Genomic DNA, 20741 nt, shown 5'->3' on the forward strand with positions numbered 1-20741 from the left:
GTTAAATAAAAATAAAGTAAAAACACACACAATTAGTCAATTACAAGTACCTTTTACATACGAACATTTCCTTCAATATGCATAATTAAAAACTGTAACAGTGAAAAATCTGGACAGAAAATTATTTCTGTAATTGGGCCGGACATTTCTTAGTGATTAATCCGTTAAAATCTGGAAAAATTTTATATAAATGAAATCCTGATGAGACTCAATGTAAGGTTTCAAGACAGTTAATTTCTGTTATGAGTGTACAATGAATAGAAATGCAATAAAACAACACTATGAATTTGATATTTTTTGAAGCTTAAATGATTTGTATGTCTCTAAAGATTTAGATTTTGTTGAAATTGTATGTCTATACAAGTGTCTATTCAAAAATGTACTGTATGTGTACACGAAAAGCAGAAAATACACATAAAATCATTTTCCCCACTCTAGAAACATTCTGGACTGGATTCAAAACTGAAGGTTAAAGAACAGAGATCAACCGTTGTACACCATATACACAACTTTTATTGAGCAAAGTAAGAAAATAGACAAAGCAATAGCATGATCCCAGTAAAGATATGGATAGAAAATCAGTCTGGAAAAGAAGAAGAGATACAGAGAGAGAATAAACCACTGGAAATAAGCTAAAACGGCATGACAATAGTGCATCTAATCCAAACCACATCTGTCTTCAGAATAACAGCAAGCGAAACACCACACTATTTATGAATGTTGTTTTCCGGGTTTGAGTCGGCACATCACAGGTGAGGGGTGTTTATCTACACATGCATAGGAACGCTGCGGCTGGTGACGGGCTCAGGGAAGGAACGGGAATCAAGTACAGTGGATAGGCACTTCATTTTCCATGACTTATCCGAAACACAAGTGCGAGACACTTTAATCTCACATACAGGAAGATGGTTGCGGAAATGAATGTGATTTAACACCCCCCATATTGAATCCCTTCTGGAATCTGTTTCTCATCTTCTAAATTGAATTCTCTGCCAATCAAAAAGAGCTCGATCTCCGACAGGAATAAGGCTTTCTAATTTGGCTTTTTTTGAAAGAGCACTGAAAATAGAAATGGAAATAATGTAATAAATGAATCATTGTACCCTCGAAGTATAGAGTACAGTGGAAAAAATTCCCATGAAGCACCCATGGACTGATTCATGTAATTGCAGACCGTTTGCTCAAAGTGCCTTTTCCCCCTTTTTATATAATACATGTTTTCAGCTTGGCAAAAGTGACGTGGAAGTGCTTTCAATGAATGATGAAAGATGGTAACTCAACTGAGCAGAAAATGCCCGGGTACAAATCAATGAATGAAAGAAAAATGGAAAGCGGAAATTACAACATAACTGCATTTAAAGGGAAAGACTGTATAGCACTAAGACTGATCATTCAAATGTACAGTATGCCACGTGCTATATCATAAAACTAAATCTAAAAGAGCAATTGAAGTCAAGATTAATTAAAAACTGACTGTTTTCTTAATGCACTTAATGAGCATTAAGGTTTAACATTTTTGCAGTCAAAATCCAGCCATATTAAAAGGGAATTTTGCATGTGGAAGAAAGGTTTAGCCATTTTGCAACAGGTTAAAAATGGTCATGCAAGATGTTTGGTTTGAAAGTGAGATGTAATTCATACATTGCTACACTACTGACAATGGGCCAAGTTTTGCATGCAAAATCTTGCTGAAATTTTGCTACTGTGACTGCAACTTTATTGTGCATGATTCATCTGCATGTTACTCAAAAAAATAAAAATAAATACAAATCTTAATAATCTTTGATCAAAAGCTGATTTTCAAAGGTGGCAACCAACAATAACTCCCTAGAAACTTTTGCACAAGGAAATCACTCACATTTCATTGGAAAAACAAAACATGAAAAACTATTTGCAATTCCATTTGGTGTCGCATGTGGCACATAAATTACACACTTCACTCTTAAGGATATGCAAATGATTCATCAAAAAACACACAGATGTGTTTCCTTGAGCTGAAGCCAAAACTGCGAAACAATCTGTCTCACTTCTAATAGCACTGCAATTGTGTGAATCCACTTAAGAACCGAAGAGTGTGGCAACCTGATTGAAGAGCTCTCAGGAATATTACCGGACACTCTTTAGGACAAACAAAGAGCTTGCCATGTATGACGCATTACAGTGTCTTATACAACTCCAAATCGATCTGACTCAGCTTTAATCAACAGCATTCAAGTGAAACCTTAGGGCGAGGTGAAAATTCATTTTCAGTTTTTTAACTGTAAGATATAAACTTTCCAAGACATTTCATTTCAGCCTATTGGCATTTAACACCTTTTTCTCAATTTACCAGTGGAGAAAATGAATGAGAGAAGTACATGTCCAAAACTGGGGAATGAATGTACTGTCACTGTTGTGCTCTGTGGTAAAAATGAGTTTCACGTACAATATACAAAATAGTGTTGTGCTGTGGATCCAATATAGGGGATTACGTGAAGAAATGATGTGAGCTTATATCTTACATGTTCACCATCTGACGTAATAACAATAGAAAAGAAAACATGTGGGCTTGAACATTTTGTCATGCAACGGCTCCCATTGGAAAACATCTACAAACACATCTACTATAAACATGCCAAAACTCTGTGCACATATTTAATAAAAGAATAATCATCTGAACACTTTCTGAACATAGACGCTGTATGAAAAAACTCCATATTTCCTTGGGGGATATTTGTCCATCTTATTGAACAATTTTATACTTTACTAAACGATACCCACAATGCACCATAAACTGTTGCAAGTCAACAACATATTAAACTGCACACATACGAAAATGCAATATGTTCCCTAACCTGAGATTTAAGCTAAAATGGCACTAGTGGGCACCGTTAATGTCCTTCAGAAACGTAAACATGTACATTGTTGTTCTGAAGAACTTCTTTGCAAGCATTGTGTATGTTAGCATAGCCTCGGTATAACAGTTCAACCTTTGCAACTTTTGGTTACTAGTATATCCCTTGCAAAAACAGTACCATGGTAAAGCAATATTTTGAAATACACAGTATCATGGTACTTCAAAGCATACTATGATATATTCATGTTACATATACAAAAATGTGGGCCATGCGAAGCAATCAGAGTTAAGACTGCCATGTAAATATGGTACTTTATGGTATCAGCATTGCAGTTGTCCAAAAGCAATATATTTACACAGTATATGCCCAAAAAAAAAAACAAAAAAAAAAAACAATGATATTACCATGGTTAAGAAATAGTATTAGATCAGGTATCGTAATACTACAATACTTTGACATATACTATGTTACTGCATGATTACCATTTTCATATAAATCGCCATAGTACATGTCAAAACTATGTAACATGCCCAAGAACCTATGCCAATCCAAGTAACTGCAAAAAATGCCATAGCATTGTCACAAGCATGTCCAAATAAACATGGTAATACCATGGTCATTTTTGGCACATTTGTTTCCTGTAGTATTTTGAACTGTTTTCCCAAACTGCGTAATATTTAGTCAACATTATAGGTAATAGGGAATGATTTCCGATGCAGCTACACAGAAGCAGATTTAAAGAGCCTTCTATTTACAGAAATGATGATGTCATATGCTCTGTCCAATCACGCCCTTTCTAAAGTTCTGTGTCACTCAAAGTGAGCAGCTTGTCACTCAATAAGGCTGAAGGGTGGTTTTGAACTGCACAGATTCAGCTTTCAAAAAGAAAAAAATGAAAACATCAAAAGTCCAGTTTTACAGTGTGATTGAGAGAAATGTCACAGTCTCAAGAGCGGAATTAAAGAGGCATAAGGCAAAACACTGTTATTATAGCAATATTGGAGACAAATATATATTTGTCATTCTCTTCATTTTAAGGCTCAAACGGCTGATGAATCATGCATTTGCATCTGGCCTTAAGTGACTTCAAAGCATCAGTCTACAAAAGCTAATGTGCTTTTGTTGTCAAGATACACCATGTGGATGGGGAGCTGTTTTATCTATTTGTGTCTACAAAAATGAGACCCAACAGGGTCTGGAATCAAGAAGACACTGGTCTCAACAAACCCTGGGAATACAATCGAAGCATGCCTGTACACTCAAGGGCCAAATCTACAGAATATCTGACACATACAGTACTGCACATCCATACACTCTCACTGCTGGTAAACATGTTGGGAAGCTGCACACAGTTAGTTGGAGAGTTCTGCAACCAAAGGGACCGAATCACTTTGAGGACTCAAAGCTGGGATATTTCCTTGTCTGGTTCTGTTAGGTGAAGACCGCATTGGTGTGTCTGGAGGACAAAATCTGACCTCTAGATCCCAGAAAGCAACTCCTTCAGGGGTACCTCCCTCTCTCCCAATAAGGTATCTCTCTTCAGACTGGTGCCTTTGTTGACTACCTTCATCTTGATGGCGAGGTTTTTCACCTGCACAACCGGAAGGGCGTCAAAGTAGAAGTCCTCGTTGAAGACAGGGTTGCGGCTGTTCTTGATAATAGTGCTCCGCTGTTTCTGGAGCTTTCCCGGGTTCAGGTACAGAGCCACGCAACAGTTGATGCTCTTTGCATCGTACTGCTTATCGTAGAGGGCCTCGGCCGCCAGCACGCGGACGTGAAGCCTGGCAGCGTCAATGTCGTAGTCTGTGCAGATGCGTAACGTTCCTCCCTTGTGGAGGTTGACGGTGTGCTGTGTGAAGCGATCCATGTTGCCCCCGTGTTTGCGTCCTCGGAATGCCGGAGAAGGAGGGCAACGGAAGCGCCTTTGAATATTCGGGCTTGTCTCCACAGAGCTGCACTCATCTGTGGAGAGAGAGCTGTGCCGGCCGAAGGAGCGCTTGGCTCGGGACACTTTGGCTTGGGTTTCGTGGGTGAACATCTTGATGAGGGATGCGGAACGGGACAACAGAGGGGAGTTGAACGGGGAGGACTCAGCCGAGGAGCAAGTGTCGCTCTCCCCTCCACTGAAGTACCGGTAGGGGTTGGAATGGGAGGCGTTACAGTCGCTGGGGTTTAAGTGGTTGCCCTGTGACTTGCGTTGGGTGTTGGGCGAGGTGAGCGGGCTTGTGGGGTCACTATGGAAGAGGGACTCTTTACGTCTCGTGTGAGGACTTTCCATGAGCGTAGCGAAACCATAAGAGGTTTGTGCTTTGGGTACATAGGGCAAGGACATGGCCGTCTGAGACTGGGGATCAGCGTTTGTGTTGAGATCCCCTACTTCCCCAACCACCAAGTCATCTGCGCTCTCAATCTGGATGATGTGGCGGTTTGCAGCTTTGAGCAAGTTCTTGGTGTCTCCAGCCAGCTTGTTAATGAGACGCGGGCTGCGCGGACTGCCCTGTGGTGTCTTGCAGCATATGGTCTGCTCTGACGAGGAAGAATGGAGCCCGTTTTTTGGCTTCATTTCTGGCGTCTCCTCTTCTGGAGGGCAGCACACCAATTTGGGCGGAATAAAGAAGTCTGGAATCTTGTCAGGGGTGAGGACGTTGCTGTAGGTGGGGGCTTTGCTCTGTTTGTCAGCCGAGTCTCCCTGCCGGAGAATGTTTCCCTCTACTGAACCGCGGATCTTTTCCAGCAGCCACATCTCTCCGTGGGGTCTGGAAGAGATGTGCAATTGCACCCTATGGGCACAGAGAGTGAGACGAAATATCATCAACCCACACCGACACCTGCGATTCATGAATGCAAATACAAACTGAATTCTGTCCAGCTCCTCGCTGCTTTGCGTACACTGTCACCCAGTGGATTCTTGGAAGATTCTGATACTATGTTAACACATTGCTAACACTAAAAAGCAATTGTTAAAGACAACTGACACCTGTCTCCTTTTCTGTTATCAATTGCACACTGTCACCTTGTGGAGATGCAGCTCAGCATCATGCTTTCATTACACATTCAATCCACAAAGCTTATTTACATAAGAAATATATGCAGAATGTACACAGATGGTTTCAAAAAGCTAATGAACACTATGTGTGCATTTTATTAACTGTAAGTGCAGGCACTCAGCATAAAAATAAATAAATAAAAACATGAAAATTACTTTAACTTAATTAGCTATTTCTCCCTTTTCTCATCTTAAAATTGATTTTTTTCTTCTTCTGCAATTCAGTTTAATTCGGGCATATTACATTTTATTTTTGACTTCACTATAACATAGTAGGTTTAGACATCATTGCATTAAGTACTACCTAATATTTCTATATTGATTTTTGTTGTATTTCCAGTATCACAATATCCTGCCACACATTTGAATATACAGTTTTTACTTTCAATTCCCATGATTCTCAAGCAGAGGTCTGTGGACACCTGGGGTCCATGAATGTACTGCATTGGGTACTGCAACCTTTACAATGAGGTTATATTAAAGAGACTGAAAGATTTAATGACGTTTCTGCATTGTAAAAAAACTGAATCTGTGCACATTAGTGAGTAATTTCCTCCTGATCTGACCCATAACAATTATTTTTACTGGCATAACCAAATGAAGTCAGTTGAATTAGTCATATTAAATATTTAACTGATAAAACAACAATTAATTTAATTAATAAAAATGTAATAATAATTTTAATTTATTTTTTATTTATTTTTTTTCCTGGTGCGAGTCTCTGGCTCTGTAAACGTTGAAAACACTTTCTTTATTACGTAATTTCTCCATACACTTGATGCATGGATCTTTTTCCTCATTGAAAGAGTCCTCTGCGCAACAGCTGCACTTCAGGTCAGTGGTAACGTGTGGAGACCGCAGTGATGTGAAATATGGACTGCGCAGCATTTACTCTGCGACTGCAAAAGCGCAAAAGTAAGACGGAGCTGCAAAGACTTTACCTGATCAAAAGTAAATCATATTCATAATACCAGTCGCTGTCTATTTAAACGAACATATGCGTCGTCTAAATTGGCACATGAGAGACTTTTAATGTGATTATACAGATAATATATTTTTTTTATATATATGACTACATTAAAACTTTGAATAATAATAATAATAAAATGAATATGGGACCTCCCACAAGCAGTGACGGAATAAAGGCAAGCATTTTGTAAGTGTTAATTAGTTACGTTCTCATTTTTCATAGAATATATTTGGCGGACCTGGTATATTTTTTGAAGAGAAAAAAATGTTCAACAGATGGCATTTTCTGTTCTCCAAGAACTCAACGAACTCAACATATAGGCTTCGCAAAAACCTTATTTGACAATAATTTCCAACAGCTATAACGCGGTAAAACTGACGCGATTGCTATTTTTCATATTGCACAACACATTATGATGAGCAATAGTTTGATACTCAGATATTTTGCTCCGATAATTAGTTTTTATAAACATATGTATTAAATATACTAATATATAATGCATTTGAACTTTTTCAAAGCTGTTCCTGTATTAAAACCCTGTTGGATTTCGGTTGAACTTACGTGAAGTGGTCTGTGGGTGGGGATCTGAAGTAAGCGTCCTCGCTTCAATCCATGGGTTATTGCTCCTCTCACCTCTCACTCCAGGACAGAGCTGTGTGTTGGCACTGCGCGTGGATTCGAGGCTTTAATAGCGCACCGTGCGCGCGTGCGGTAACGCGCACCACTCTGGAATTACTCGCAGTCCGTCAGTGAGTTCGGAATGAATACTAGTATAGCCTTCTGTATACTGCCTACTACTTAAGGAGTGCAACAGGAACAGAACAAACTGCTTACCAAATACTACATGTATATTATTGCATTATATTTAAAAAATATTTGCAAAAAGTAAAGATGAAAATAGTCAGTAAATGAGCACATATTGACTAGGTTAGCTCATAAAAGAAAGAAAAAAAATCTGGAAATGTAGGCTACTTACCTGCAGGCCATCCAACTAAATCCAAACAAATTTAGAATTACATCACTTGCTCACCAAATGGATCCTCTGCAGTGAATGATAAAAACATCACAATAATCCACACCACTCAAGTACATCAGTTAATGTCTTGTGAAGCCAAAAGCTGAATGTTTGTAAGAAACAAACCCAAGACATTTTTTTTTTTTTACTTCAAATCATTCCTTTCAGATAAAATATTTCAGCTAAAACTTTTTTGCATAATATTGCTTTCTCCAGCTGTGAAAAAATCACCTTGTGTGAATTATAATAGAGATATGCACAGATCAAGCACGGTTTACAAGCCAAAACAGTCCAATACATTTATAAATAAGGATCATAGGCATTACATACTTCACATACTGTAATATGCATACAGCAGAAAATAGCATGACTGAATCAATCAGAAATGGGCAGTGAAAAACCACATCTCTCTGTCAGGGAAATCATGATGCATAGATAACTGTGAGCGTTCAGCAACAGACACTGTTCAAAGCGCTTCATCAATTAAACCTTTTTTTGTCTTTTATTCACAATTGGTGGAATCTTATAGCTGGCCAGTGAGAGAGAAGCGTTTTGAATGAAATAATGCTCTGAGATGATGCATAATTGTGTTTGATTTGCTGTTCTCTGATCTGCTGTTTCCCTGGAAACTTGGAGAGAGGACTATGGAAACGCACACCCATATTGTTCACGCAAAAGCAGACAACTTTTCCAAAAGTCAGCTGATTGGAGAAAGCACATGTTAAAGTCACAGCAGACACACAATCTTTTCAGGTCTGTGCATGTAAACGTATGGCTAGCTCATGTCAAGAAAAAACAAGGAAACATTATGACATCTTTTAAATCCTGAATTATTTATATTAATACATATTGGCTCAGTTAAAGAAATAGATCACACAAGAAAGAAAATGCCTTCAAGCTATCTGAGGTGTAGATGAGTTTTAAAATTTGGAGAAATGCAACACTGCATCAATTGCTCCCCAATGGATGCTTTGCACTGAATGGGTGCCGTCAGAATGAGAGTCCAAACAGCTGATAAAAACATCACAATAATCCTCAAGTAATCCACACCACTCCAGCTGCATGTCTGTAATAAATAAATCAAGACAATTTTTAAGTTTCTTCCAGTTAAAATGCGAGTCTTCTATCCATAATAGAACCTGTTGCACTCCTTTCTCCAGTCATATGGTCTGAATCAGGAGAAAAATACACACAAATCAAGCTAAAACAGTCCAAAACAGTTCTAAACAAAGATATGGATGGATATCGATGTGAGAGGACAACAGGAGATAGACTTTGCACAAAAAGAAGTATGGATTATGGACTCGTATTTTGGCCAGAAATTACTATTGTAAGTTAAAACACAGTAGTGATGGATTTGTTTCTTACAAACACAAAGCTATTTGCTTCACAAGATGTTAACAGAGTGGTGTGGGGATTACTGTGATGTTTTTATCAGCTGTTTGGACACTCATTCTGACGGCACCCATTCACTGCACACTGCTGCAAGTGTTGGAATGCTACATGTATATAAATCTGTTGAAAAAACAAACACACCTATGTCTTGGATGGCTTGAGGGTGAGTACATTTTCATTTCTGGGTGAACTATTCCATAAACTGTTCATCAAAATCACTACAAAACAACCAAAACAGCAGAAAATGAAATTTAGAACCATGTGAGTAATTATTACATGCATCTATTTAAATGATCTTGAATAGAGAAAAGTGTCTTTCTCCTTTTTAAAGCAAAATACAAATTGTGTTCAGCAGCACATCCCCAGGTATGGCGTTTTTATTATCCTCTCTCCATCTCTCTCTCTGGCGTCTCTCATCTGCTGTCTGGGCTTAACATTAAAATGCAATTAACTAATTGCCTGGAGAGGTGAGGAGCATTATGGCTATGAAAGTACAGCGTTGATCACATTCACTCTGATTTCCCAGGATGCATCATGGGCAGAGCTACTGTCACACAATTTACGCTTTCATTTCTATTTCATCATCTAAAAAGTCTTCATCATGCACAGATGAGCTTGCAAAAGCGGGTTGGTGGCTTTGTCCACAGTATCTCTCTATGAAACAATGAGGGGGTTTAGATATTAATTATAGACTGTACTTTTATCTGCAGAAAGTATTATACACAACTGAGATAATCATCCACTTTAACTGTGGCATAACAAAAGCTGGTGTCCAACTGCGGCCCATTCTGCGCTGATGATAGTGTTTACAGATCTAAAGTCTATCATCACAGAGAGGGTAATGGCTTCAGACCAATTCAGAAATATCCAAATATGGACACATTGTTATGTTTTCACACTTTCTTTGTGCAGCAAAAGTTGATTGTTTTTAATTATTTTATTTTTTTTGCTGCCACTTTGCAGTGATATCACTGAAAACATTTAAATAAATAGTTCAGAATACACAAACTAACTAAAAAAAAAAAAATGCACATCTTTTATGAAGGTTGTGTCATACGGAACATCATAAATTAAACAGTTTGTTGTTAACTGACTACATTATCTATGCGTTATTTAAAAAATGTGTTTGTAAAAGGGTAAGATTAAGATTAATAAATGCTGTAGAAGTACTGTTAATTGTTAGTTCATCCAAACGAATGTTAACAAATTAAATCTTATGTGTAAAGTAAATCAACGCTTTTTTGAGGAGTCTAATTTTTATTAGAATCTAAAGCCAGTTTTCTCTGTCATCTCTAGGTTGGACTGAATCTGTTCTAATATTTATATATTATAAGTCTGAATCCATTATAAACTTTAAAAATGATCTAAAGGCCTATGTTTAAATGCTTGAATTTTGTTTTGTGGACAATTTAACATATGCATTTAACATTTGCTAATGCAATTTTACAATATATGAAAAAAATCTAATTCAATAACCATCATCTTACTTCATTTATAATAGTAATTATTATGAAATACTGTTTTATTCAAAATTCTAGAAACACAAAAATAGCTGTGCTTAATCAATTTAATATGTACTGACACCAGTTTCTATAAATAAAAAAGCTCAAAAACAAGCTGCTTTATCAAACTTTTAACATAACAGGAAACATTAATGTATATACCTTCAAATTCAGTGTTGTTTAAGACAAAAACACTGACCACTGATTTACAGGAGGCAACACTTGCTCTCCTCATTTGGGAACTTTTATTTTAACAAGAGCAGGAGCCACCGAACATGTTTGAGCAAATGTCACGGTATGATATTTTAACAAGCAGCCTAAACAACAGGTCTAATGATCTCTGTCGGGGCATTCTCACACTTACTGAACCCAGTTGAACTCTGGGAGCAGGAGACGAAAAACCTTTGCTTCCACATACATCTACAGAACATGCTTGCAATGACAGAGATGAAATGATAACTGCCATATAGCACACAATGCTATATTAACATCCATTCATGCCGGTGTGCAAAGACTCAAAATTACACTCATTAAGTGAGATTCTTCTAAAAGCATGGCTCCGACTAAAATAGAGCCATTTTCCAGGTGCTTTGTGAGGTAGAAAAATAGTCAAAGCATGCATGACAATAACATCTGAACTTCTGAGAAAGAATAAAAAGATCATCTCAGGAAACAGCAGACACGGAGCAGTAAAAAACCTGCTTCCCGGTCCGACGTCGCCGCTGTTGTTGTCTCTTCCCAGCTCGTTCCCATGGTGATGCAGGCTACAAGATTTACTGACATTTGGCCACAAGTTATTTTGTTCTGCTCTCCTCTCTTGAATCGCCCACTTGTCTCATCAGCGAGAAAGTCCAGGCAAGCAGTAGGCGTCCGCACGTGGATCTGTTAGACACAAGAAGTGTGGAGACGAGCATAATAAACCCCAACGTCAACCTGTCACAAACACCCACCGGCCAAGAACACCTGCATCACCTCTGGCCATCACAAAGGTCACTCAGGTATTACAGCTGTTTTACCTGAGATGAAAGAGGGTCTGCGGGGTCAGCCAGAGAGTTAGCTGAGCTTAAGAAGTAATCTGCACAGAACAAAAGCCTTTATTTTCATGGCAGAAGCAATAGGAAGCAAGAAGAGTTAGACACATTGTTCCATTTCCTTTCTTTTCAAGGGCTTTCCAAAGGTTCCTAATCAAAACAATACTTGAACATCGGATCGAGTTGTGCTTGACATAGCTCTGACCCAGCAGATGTCGCAAACACAATATCATGGCCCAGAAAATCAGAATGAAAATAAATAATCTAAAAGAACCTTTCTACTATAAAAGAGGAATGTTAAAGAATTCATGGTTGTTAGAGCTTCTTCATGCAACCATATGCGTGTATAAGGAAATACATGTATAGACTTTGACTTGGGTCAGTAAGCAGCCATTAAAAACACACTAGCAACCATATAGCAAGGAGCTAAAGAACAGGTTTTACATTGTCAGTGCACAAGTAATATGTATAAATTCATGTGCCTGAGACCCAGTGATGTGTTTGGAACTTGTAAAGAGAAGAGGACCAAGCACCGAACCCTGAGGTTCCCCATTGGTGCAATTTAGATACCACACTTTGCAGTGAACAAGTCTTAAAAGAACCATTTTTGGCATAACATTAACAGTCTAAATAACCCTTTCAACTATAAAAACAAAATGGAAAGATTCCATGGTTGTTAAAGCTTCTTCATGGAACCATAGATGTCAATAAAGAAGCTTTATTTATAAGAGTGTATAAGAGAAAATAGTTGGTTGTCTTCTACTGTGATGTGACAAACAAGATGGAAAAAGAAGAGTCTTAATTAGGGGCATTTACTAAGCCTAAAATCTTTCCTGTAGCTTGTTTGTTCCATGCCACACAATTTGTGTTAAAAACATGAAACCTCAAATTGTACAGCTTGTTGCGGTGTGCAATTACTTTTCTGAGGTTTGGACTTACCATTTCCAACTGGGGGATGGTAAAACAGGAAAAATCCCATAAGCTTTAAAGAAGGGAGCTGAGCCATATCAGAATTTCATATATATTTTGACTTGGGTCAGTAAGCAACCAACTGGCGACCACTCAAAACACTCTAGCAACCTAAGGTGCAAAAAATTTGTTGAATTTTTTGTTGTCAGTGCAGCGGTAAAAAATAATGTACAAGAAGCCAATGATGTTTGTGGAAATTGTAAAGAGATGAGTACCAAGCACTGAACCCTGAGGTACCCCCTAATGATGTGATTTAAATACCATTCACCTCAAAGAAACCCTATGCTTATGTTGTCAAAAGTTCATATATTCATGCATGCTGTACACTTGTTTGATCCTCTTCCTTCAAAATAATAAATAAAAATAACAAATACATTAATATATACACAAATATATTTATGCATACACTACTGTTCAAAGGATTGTGGTCAGGAAGATTTAATTTAATTGTAAAGAAATTAATACTTTTATTCCGAAGTTAAATTGATCAAAAGTGACATTTATAAGGTCGCAAAAGATTTCTATGTCAAATAAATGCTATTTTAAATTTTATATTTATCAAAGAATCCTGAAAATGAAGTAAATGGCAGTTTCCAAAAAAATATTAAGAAATATTTATTAAGCTGCAAATCAGCATATTAAAATTATTGCTAAAGGATAATGTGACTGCAGTCTAAAGGCTGGAGTAATGCAAAAAAATTCAGCTTTGCATCAGGAATAAATTACATTATATATTACATTACAATAAAAAAACGTAGGTTTTTGTTTTTCACAATAAAACCAGTTTTAATGTACTACTGTATTGATTAAATAAATGCAGCCGTACTGAGCTTCTTTCAAAACCCAAAATTTTGAATAGTAGCATAAATACGTACATACATTGTCTATTTCTGCAAAACTAACTTCACAGGTTTTAACTGCAAAATATCAGTTCAGTCAAGTGTCCAAACTTTTGACTTTTGTGTTGCAAATGCTGGTTCATGTTGTTTTTAAAAAGCGTCCACAGCACTATTAAAATGTTCAAATGGTACCAGTTCCAAACACCACACAGAGAAAATCAAAACAAAACTAAAAGCCCACTTAACTGAATCAGATATTTTGCTCTGGAAAGTCTACTGCTGAGATACAGCAACAGTGCTGAAAAGTTTAGACCCGTATTTCCTTTAAAGAAGAAAAAATTGGACAGCTGTAGCTGCCTATGTGCTAAATTGCTCCTTTGGGATTTATAAAACCTATTGTACTGTAACCTTTACATAGGACCACCGCAGTAAAAAACTTGACTTTTATCTCCCAAAACTATTACATCTTCAGCACTGTCCAAATCTGTATGAATACTCATCAATAAAAACAATTAAATAAGAAGAAAATATGCAATAATATTTCAAGCAAACATCTGCATACTGCATTTGTAGTTTATTGATGACTTCTGGTACAAAGTGTGTTTGATACCATTGTTATATCACAAAATGGAAACATTAAGTTAACTAAGAAAAGGTAGACTTAAAAATACAAATATAAAGTTATTTACAAAATGTTTAACTGAATATGACCATTATTACCAGATCTCGTCTAGCTCTTATGATTCAGACTGAATTTGCTACGTTAAGGCATCCATGTGCATTCACACCAACTTTTAGTCTTTCTAACTTAGAAAAGAGATATAATTAGACAGATATATTAAATGTTAAATTACATGTGATGCTTTGTCAATAATGACTGTGATGATTTATGAACAAAAAAACTAAACTGTTAGAGGAGAACCAGTGCTGCGTGTGACTGACAGAAAAGATCATTCTGATTACTAAATTAAAAAAACTACTGCACAGGACAGGCAATCAATCCACTCACGACCACACCAAGGTAGGCTGGTTATATAAGAGTGCACAATTACCCTGCTTTTATGCTTTTAGCCTTAAAGGTGAAGTGTGTAATTTCTGAAGCACTAGTGTCACCAAATGGAATTGCAAAAATAATGACCCAACCATCGGCATGATCCCCATGTGCCACAGATCAGTCGAACCGATTCCTGTAACTCACGAGAGAAAGTGCCACTGAATCAGTGTTTTACCTTTATGGGGGAATCAACCTAGTGATGGTTTGTTTTACTTGCAAACTATCTGACCAGATAACAAGTGTACCTGTTTAACAGATGAACGGCATTTTCTCGGTTGCAAATTGAAAAAAATCACCAAACTCCGAAATTTTAGTGGGGAGAATATGGACAGTTGAGGCTTTTCAACATTGACAGCAACAGGTAAGCAGAGGTTTGCAGAAAGAACCAACAAAACATGTGTCCACTTTAAAGCCAGTTGTGCCCCCTGGTGGCTGATTTCCACATATTTCCATTTAATAAAGGAAAATTTCTACATTATAATGATGTTTTGCATTTTTTACCAATAACCAGTTTTATCCTTTATTTATTTTAAGAATGAATAAATTGACAACACTTTATTTTACAGTGTCCGTATAATTAATTAAAATTATTGAAATAAAAACAATGTGCAATTACACACAGCTTTACAATAATGACATATTAGACCCACGGTTTATTAGTATGAAGCAGTAGTGGTATGTAAATACATAATACAATAAACACTGTGTGTGACTAACACATTTGCGAATGTCAATCTTTCATCTAGGCTTCATCAGATCCTATGTCATCGTAAACGGTCAAAGCCAGATTAGAAATAACCTATTAAAACTATTGTTTTTATGAATCAAAGCGGCAATGCCAAACATAAAAATGGCATTTTCTAAGGCACTTATTCTTGTGTAAACTTCGGGCTAACTACTAGCATTTCTATTTGTCACAAATCTGTGCTGCATTTAAAAAGACTTGATAAGAAAATTATTCCATGTTGAGATAACTCATGTCTCAAGAGTTGCTCAGCATGAAAAAACGATATTCAGAAACCATTCTGACTTGGTACAAAATGGTTCAGAGGCAGAATTGCTGTGTTTCCTACTGCATTATGTGTCTATCAGTCATGTGACCGTATCCACATCAGACTAACAGACTCCTACATTAACACACATTGATTTGTGTGTACTGTGATCCTCATCTATGTATCGCTTGGGTCAAGTACCACAGGAAGTCATGTTGTAGGGTGTTTGTAGTGACTTGCAGATGGATGGATGGATGGATGGATGTCTAACAGCAGCGTCTGCTGGAGGGAGGAGGCTGCCTTGTCAGTTTAAAAGACTCGTGGCTGTCAGCGTCTGTGTTCTCAAGCGGAGGGATCTGTCGACCTACACAGAGATGAGAACATGAACATGTCATGAATGTTTTTACTCTGAATTCTGCTTAAAAATTCAGGGGGAAAAGATGCAAACTTAATATGCAAGAAATAAACATCCATACTGACTTGAGGGAGAAGATGCGACAAATCACTATACGCTATAGTGTTCGGGTTTACTACAGTGGGCCAGATGTAGAGTGGAGACTTGACTAGTCTTGGTAATACTTACTGATTTTCTGAAACAGCTCTTCTATGTTTACTGCATTTCTGGCACTGGTCTCCATAAATATGGCTGCAATGGACTCTGCAAAATCTTTTGCCTCTTTAGTTGGAACCTCCCTAAAATAAAGAACCCCATTGAATATTAGTAAACCATCAGCTCACTCAGAAATCATTGAGTGTTTGATTAGCCTGAGGAAGGTGTTCAATTGAGGACAGGGGTGACACAAACATCAGGGGGGATTGAGGTAAACGAGCACTGGACTGCTGCAAATGTCGAATAGTTAAACAAACACAAAGACAGAGAGTTGGGAAAAGTGATTCAAAATTTCTAAATGGAAATTGCTGAATTAACAGTGACACGGTCTTGAAGGATCAGCTGCCATTGAGACGATGGTAAGTCCAAGTTTCTCAGAAGTGAAAAGTCAAAAAAAACAAAAAAAAAACCTCTATAATAATCACAACTAAAGTGAAACAGCATTCGCAGACCATTGTTTACCACCACAATGTGAAAGCAGCACTTGTGTTTACGCTTTAGGAACTGGCTGGATAGCAAATTATTACATTTTATTTATGAAGTTGTGAACATTAGTTATGGACATTTTGATGAATTTAATCGGCTCTTAATGTGCAATTTTGATTTCATGTCGACTTCAGGTGAAATGATCACATACTACATATCAAATATGAAAATGTAAGCTGAGCGGCTGCAGGTTTTGGAAAGAAACTTTAGAGAGTATAATGCATTTTCAGAAAGAGGAAGGTTTGTGTTTAACCTGATATCACCCAGATCGGTTTTATTTCCTGCTATAGCCACGACTATATTCTCCGGCCCGTGTTCCTTCAGCTCCTTCACCCACTTCTTCAACGTCTGGAAAGAGTCCTTCAGAAACCAGACACATCACAAAACACATGGAGCTTCAAAAAACTGTACATTTCATTTAAGTATCAACTTTGTCTAAGATGCTTCTGATCCTATGTTTACACGACAAGGATGCAATGGCCCAAAACGCTCTATTACATAATCCAGGCCAGTAGTTGGCGCTGTCATCTTCTTAGTAAACAATAACAGAAAAGAGAAACAATTATATGTTGTGTATGACTGTTGGTTGTAATACTGGTGAAGTAAATCCACAGTCTGCTGAAGAAGTGTTAGCAAACTCTTGAGCAGCAACAACAGTACCATGTACTCCGCCACTGTTGTGAATGTTTGTTCACACTTGCTTTTAAAATCGACACATACAGCGCATGTCTACATACTTAACACGTGCTACACACGCCAATGATGTCATCGTTTTCAAAGATTCCTGTATTGGGTGTTTACACAGAAATGAAAACTGTGCAGTTTTTTTAAAACACTTTGAAACCTCTTTACAAAAATATGCATTTTCAGTCCCCAAAACGCTGTTTTGATGTAAACGAACAGTCAAAACGCCCGTTTATGTAAACAGCCCCTGATATTCCAGAGGAGATCAAATGAAATAGACACCAATGCATCAGTAATTGTCATCCCGTAAGAGTACAGAGCTATAAAATTGATTCCAGTTATAAAACATGGATAGCAGCTCAGATTATTTGATCTTGGATGAATTTGAAGAGAAATATTCATACTGATATCTTTGACTTTTGTTTTGAAAAGTTTGAGCACAGTTTGAGACATTGATGCGAAATCAGTTTAAGAAACAAAGAATCTCAATTGTGATTGCTCTTTCAAAACTTCTTAATTCCTTCCATGATTATAAACAAATACACATGAAATCAATCAAAATGACACATTTCAGTGTACTGCACCTTAAACACATGGTTTTGAAATAGAAGCAACTTGAAAATCAATTGCGCAAACATACTATAATACAACTTACGAGCTTTGTGATGTCGTAAACAATGACGGCTGCTGCAGAGCCCCTGTAATACATGGGAGCCAACGAATGAAACTGCAGAAAAATATAATATACACTGTCAATGTTGGGAGCTTTCAAAGATTCACATTTTCATTTTGATGATTATATTTTTTAATAAGGCAAGCATCTCTAATACTTTTGCTCTTACATGGGGTTAGAGGCAAATGAAAAAAAAATGTAGCTCCTGTAGTATTGTTTTAATAAAGCATATTAGGATGACTTATATGTGTGCTGTAAAGAAGATGATGTAAAGTTCAAAAGGAGACACATATTTTCCGAGTGATCTGAACAGACAGTAATATTGGACATACAGACGTGAACACAAAGTCTTGCCAGAACTTCCCAAACTCACACACACCCGATGAGTCACACCTACAGTGAACTCTTAACTCTGAGTGTGTATGTTGGAAATGAAATGAGATTTCTCTAAATAACAACTGTGATGTCAAATGTGCCACACAGGGATGACTTAGAATCTTCTGACATCCTTTAATCTTGTGTTAAAGGGAGAGTTCATCCAAAAAATAAACTTTTGTCATAATTTACTCACTCACAAGATGTTCCAAACAGAAATAAGATAATTTCCTTTCTGAACTATTCATTTAGGCTGGGTGTTAAGGGGCACAGATACTGACAGGAACCCAAACCTGTGTGTGTGTATATATGTGGGTGAAAAACAGAAGCTGTATGCTATGGAATCATGGGATATAGTTTTTAGCTAATAAACTCTGTTCAGGTTGCATGAGATTCATACAGAATTATGACATTAAGGAAGAAAAAGACTGTCTCAGATTAAACAAAAATGAACAAACACATATATATATAAGTAAAAGGTTCATAAAAGATACATATACCTAAACTTCAATTTCTAAATGAATAAAACAAAATAAAAATTCACTCACTCGTTCCTGCCCCGCGGTGTCCCAAATCAGAAACTTGTGAAGTTCATTTCCACAGGGGACAGTCTTAGTTAAAAAAGATGCACTGCAAAACAGATTACATTATCATGATAAACATATGAATTTATTTGTTATAGTAAACATGTATATAAACTGTGTAATACAGTCTTCATTTAAGCAGGAAATGATCTCGCAGTAACAGTGACTAAAATATGAAAGAAAAAAGAGTTTAAATGCAAATTGTGCAAAGCTAAAAATATTCTTCTATCCAAGTGTAATGAGTAACATAACCGAGAAAATCAGCATGTGCTGATGTAAACAAAACTGAGAGGAAACAACTGAACTGACTCTGAGTCAGCTGTTTAAAACTGTTGGTTTGACTCATGAAGGTATATTTAGGCACACATTCTTCCTCTTCCAGATGTGATTCTTCACCTCACCAGATGCACCTACCCTATCGTTGGACTGATGTTGTGGTCAAAGTGATCTTGAACGAATCGACACACGATACTTGATTTCCCCACACCCGTGTCCTGTGATTATGAGAAAAACAAAAGCACTGAAACATTGTGAAATATGAAATATACGACCAATGATCAATGTTTACATGTCTTTCGGTGTGTGACTATCAAAGAACTAGATAAAATGATGTGGACATTAAGAATTAGAGATTTCATTTTTTTTTTCAGTATGTAACTTCTGAAGTATGCATACTGTACACTGTATGGAATAGAAATGTATGAATGTATAAAATACCTGAATGCCATACTTTTGCCATAACACACAGTATGCTTTACAAAATACCATATCCACAAAGCACTTAACATCAGTTTCTAGTGAATAAGTGTTTTGAACTTTTGTATGCTGCATTTTTTGTTATTTGGATTTATTATATCATGTTTGCTTTAATCACATTGGTTATCAACTTGAAATGGATTTTAAATCAAACTTTGCATAAAATGTCTTTAACTTTATGTTAGTTTCAGACGAAAAGTCATTAAGACCTTTAAATCACAGTTTGTTACAGCTTGGGTATTTAATGCAAAAAGAAAATCTGTGCACAGTATACATAGTGCAGACACAGTCAGAAAGTAGTATGGTAGTATTTTCTTCTGTTCATTTTTAAATAACATGCAACACTGCGCAATGTGAAGTAAAGAGCGCAGCGCGCTAGAATTCCATTTCGAACACAGCCGGCGGTGACGTCATGGCCGCAAACATTCCAAAAGAATGAATTTATGCGAAACCACGTCCAGCTTTAGCTCCAGCTCTCTTATAAAACACCCGACGATATTGTATGTACAAATCACGATGGTTCACATGACTGAAAGAGGAATTTCGTGACGGTGCGTGTTGAGAAAGACAAAAGGACTCAGAAATAAGGAGTTCCAGTCAGTCGGTGTGTTTGTGTCGATGATCCTGAAGCCGCAGACGGAGGAATCTCAACTCACCCCGAGCAGACACACTTTCAGTTCCCTGATGGCCATTGGAAAGCACGTTAGGGCAGCTGAAACATTATTTTAGCAGTCTCCTGTATTGTTTTGTCGACTCTCATCCATCACGGTGCCAGCGGACTGTTCATCCGTAAAAAACAAACTCTGACCATCTCTTCCCAAAGCTAACGGAAACCGACTGGAGAATTTCGACCGAGCTGTCACTTACATCACGTGACATAAACCACGCCTCAAAGAGAGAGTGTTCAAATAATATAAATTATA

At 37.1% G+C, this 20741-nt stretch overlaps 2 protein-coding genes across 2 annotated transcripts; both read right to left on the reverse strand.

The window, feature by feature from the left end:
- Positions 1–496: 496 nt before the first annotated feature.
- Positions 497–7510, reverse strand: LOC127950590 (C2 calcium-dependent domain-containing protein 4C). The gene is made up of 2 exons (XM_052547735.1): positions 7415–7510; positions 497–5617 (listed from the first exon to the last, which is right to left on the reverse strand). The coding sequence occupies exon 2, from the start codon at positions 5578–5580 to the stop codon at positions 4315–4317; it is 1266 nt and encodes a 421-aa protein (XP_052403695.1). The 5' UTR covers positions 5581–5617; positions 7415–7510; the 3' UTR covers positions 497–4314.
- A 6651-nt stretch (positions 7511–14161) lies between these two features.
- On the reverse strand, positions 14162–20688 carry rab31 (RAB31, member RAS oncogene family). The gene is made up of 7 exons (XM_052549737.1): positions 20475–20688; positions 19477–19556; positions 19027–19108; positions 18086–18157; positions 17000–17106; positions 16234–16343; positions 14162–16014 (listed from the first exon to the last, which is right to left on the reverse strand). The coding sequence occupies exons 1-7, from the start codon at positions 20508–20510 to the stop codon at positions 15917–15919; spliced, it is 585 nt and encodes a 194-aa protein (XP_052405697.1). The 5' UTR covers positions 20511–20688; the 3' UTR covers positions 14162–15916.
- Positions 20689–20741: the final 53 nt, after the last annotated feature.

This window comes from Carassius gibelio, chromosome B2 (genome assembly GCF_023724105.1).
Source record: "Carassius gibelio isolate Cgi1373 ecotype wild population from Czech Republic chromosome B2, carGib1.2-hapl.c, whole genome shotgun sequence".
In the NCBI taxonomy this organism is placed as follows: Eukaryota; Metazoa; Chordata; class Actinopteri; order Cypriniformes; family Cyprinidae; genus Carassius; species Carassius gibelio.

Excerpts from the sequence above, each read along its gene's own strand:
- rab31 (XM_052549737.1), bottom strand. The coding sequence starts at position 20,510 with ATGGCCATCAGGGAACTGAAAGTGTGTCTGCTCGGG. Across the intron at positions 16,344-16,999 it reads ACCGATCTGGGTGATATCAG|GGAGGTTCCAACTAAAGAGG; the intron begins GTTAAACACAAA and ends TCTTTATTTTAG. Across the intron at positions 16,015-16,233 it reads AGAGCTGTTTCAGAAAATCA|GTCGACAGATCCCTCCGCTT; the intron begins GTAAGTATTACC and ends ATCTCTGTGTAG.
- LOC127950590 (XM_052547735.1), bottom strand. The coding sequence starts at position 5,580 with ATGTGGCTGCTGGAAAAGATCCGCGGTTCAGTAGAGGGAAACATTCTC.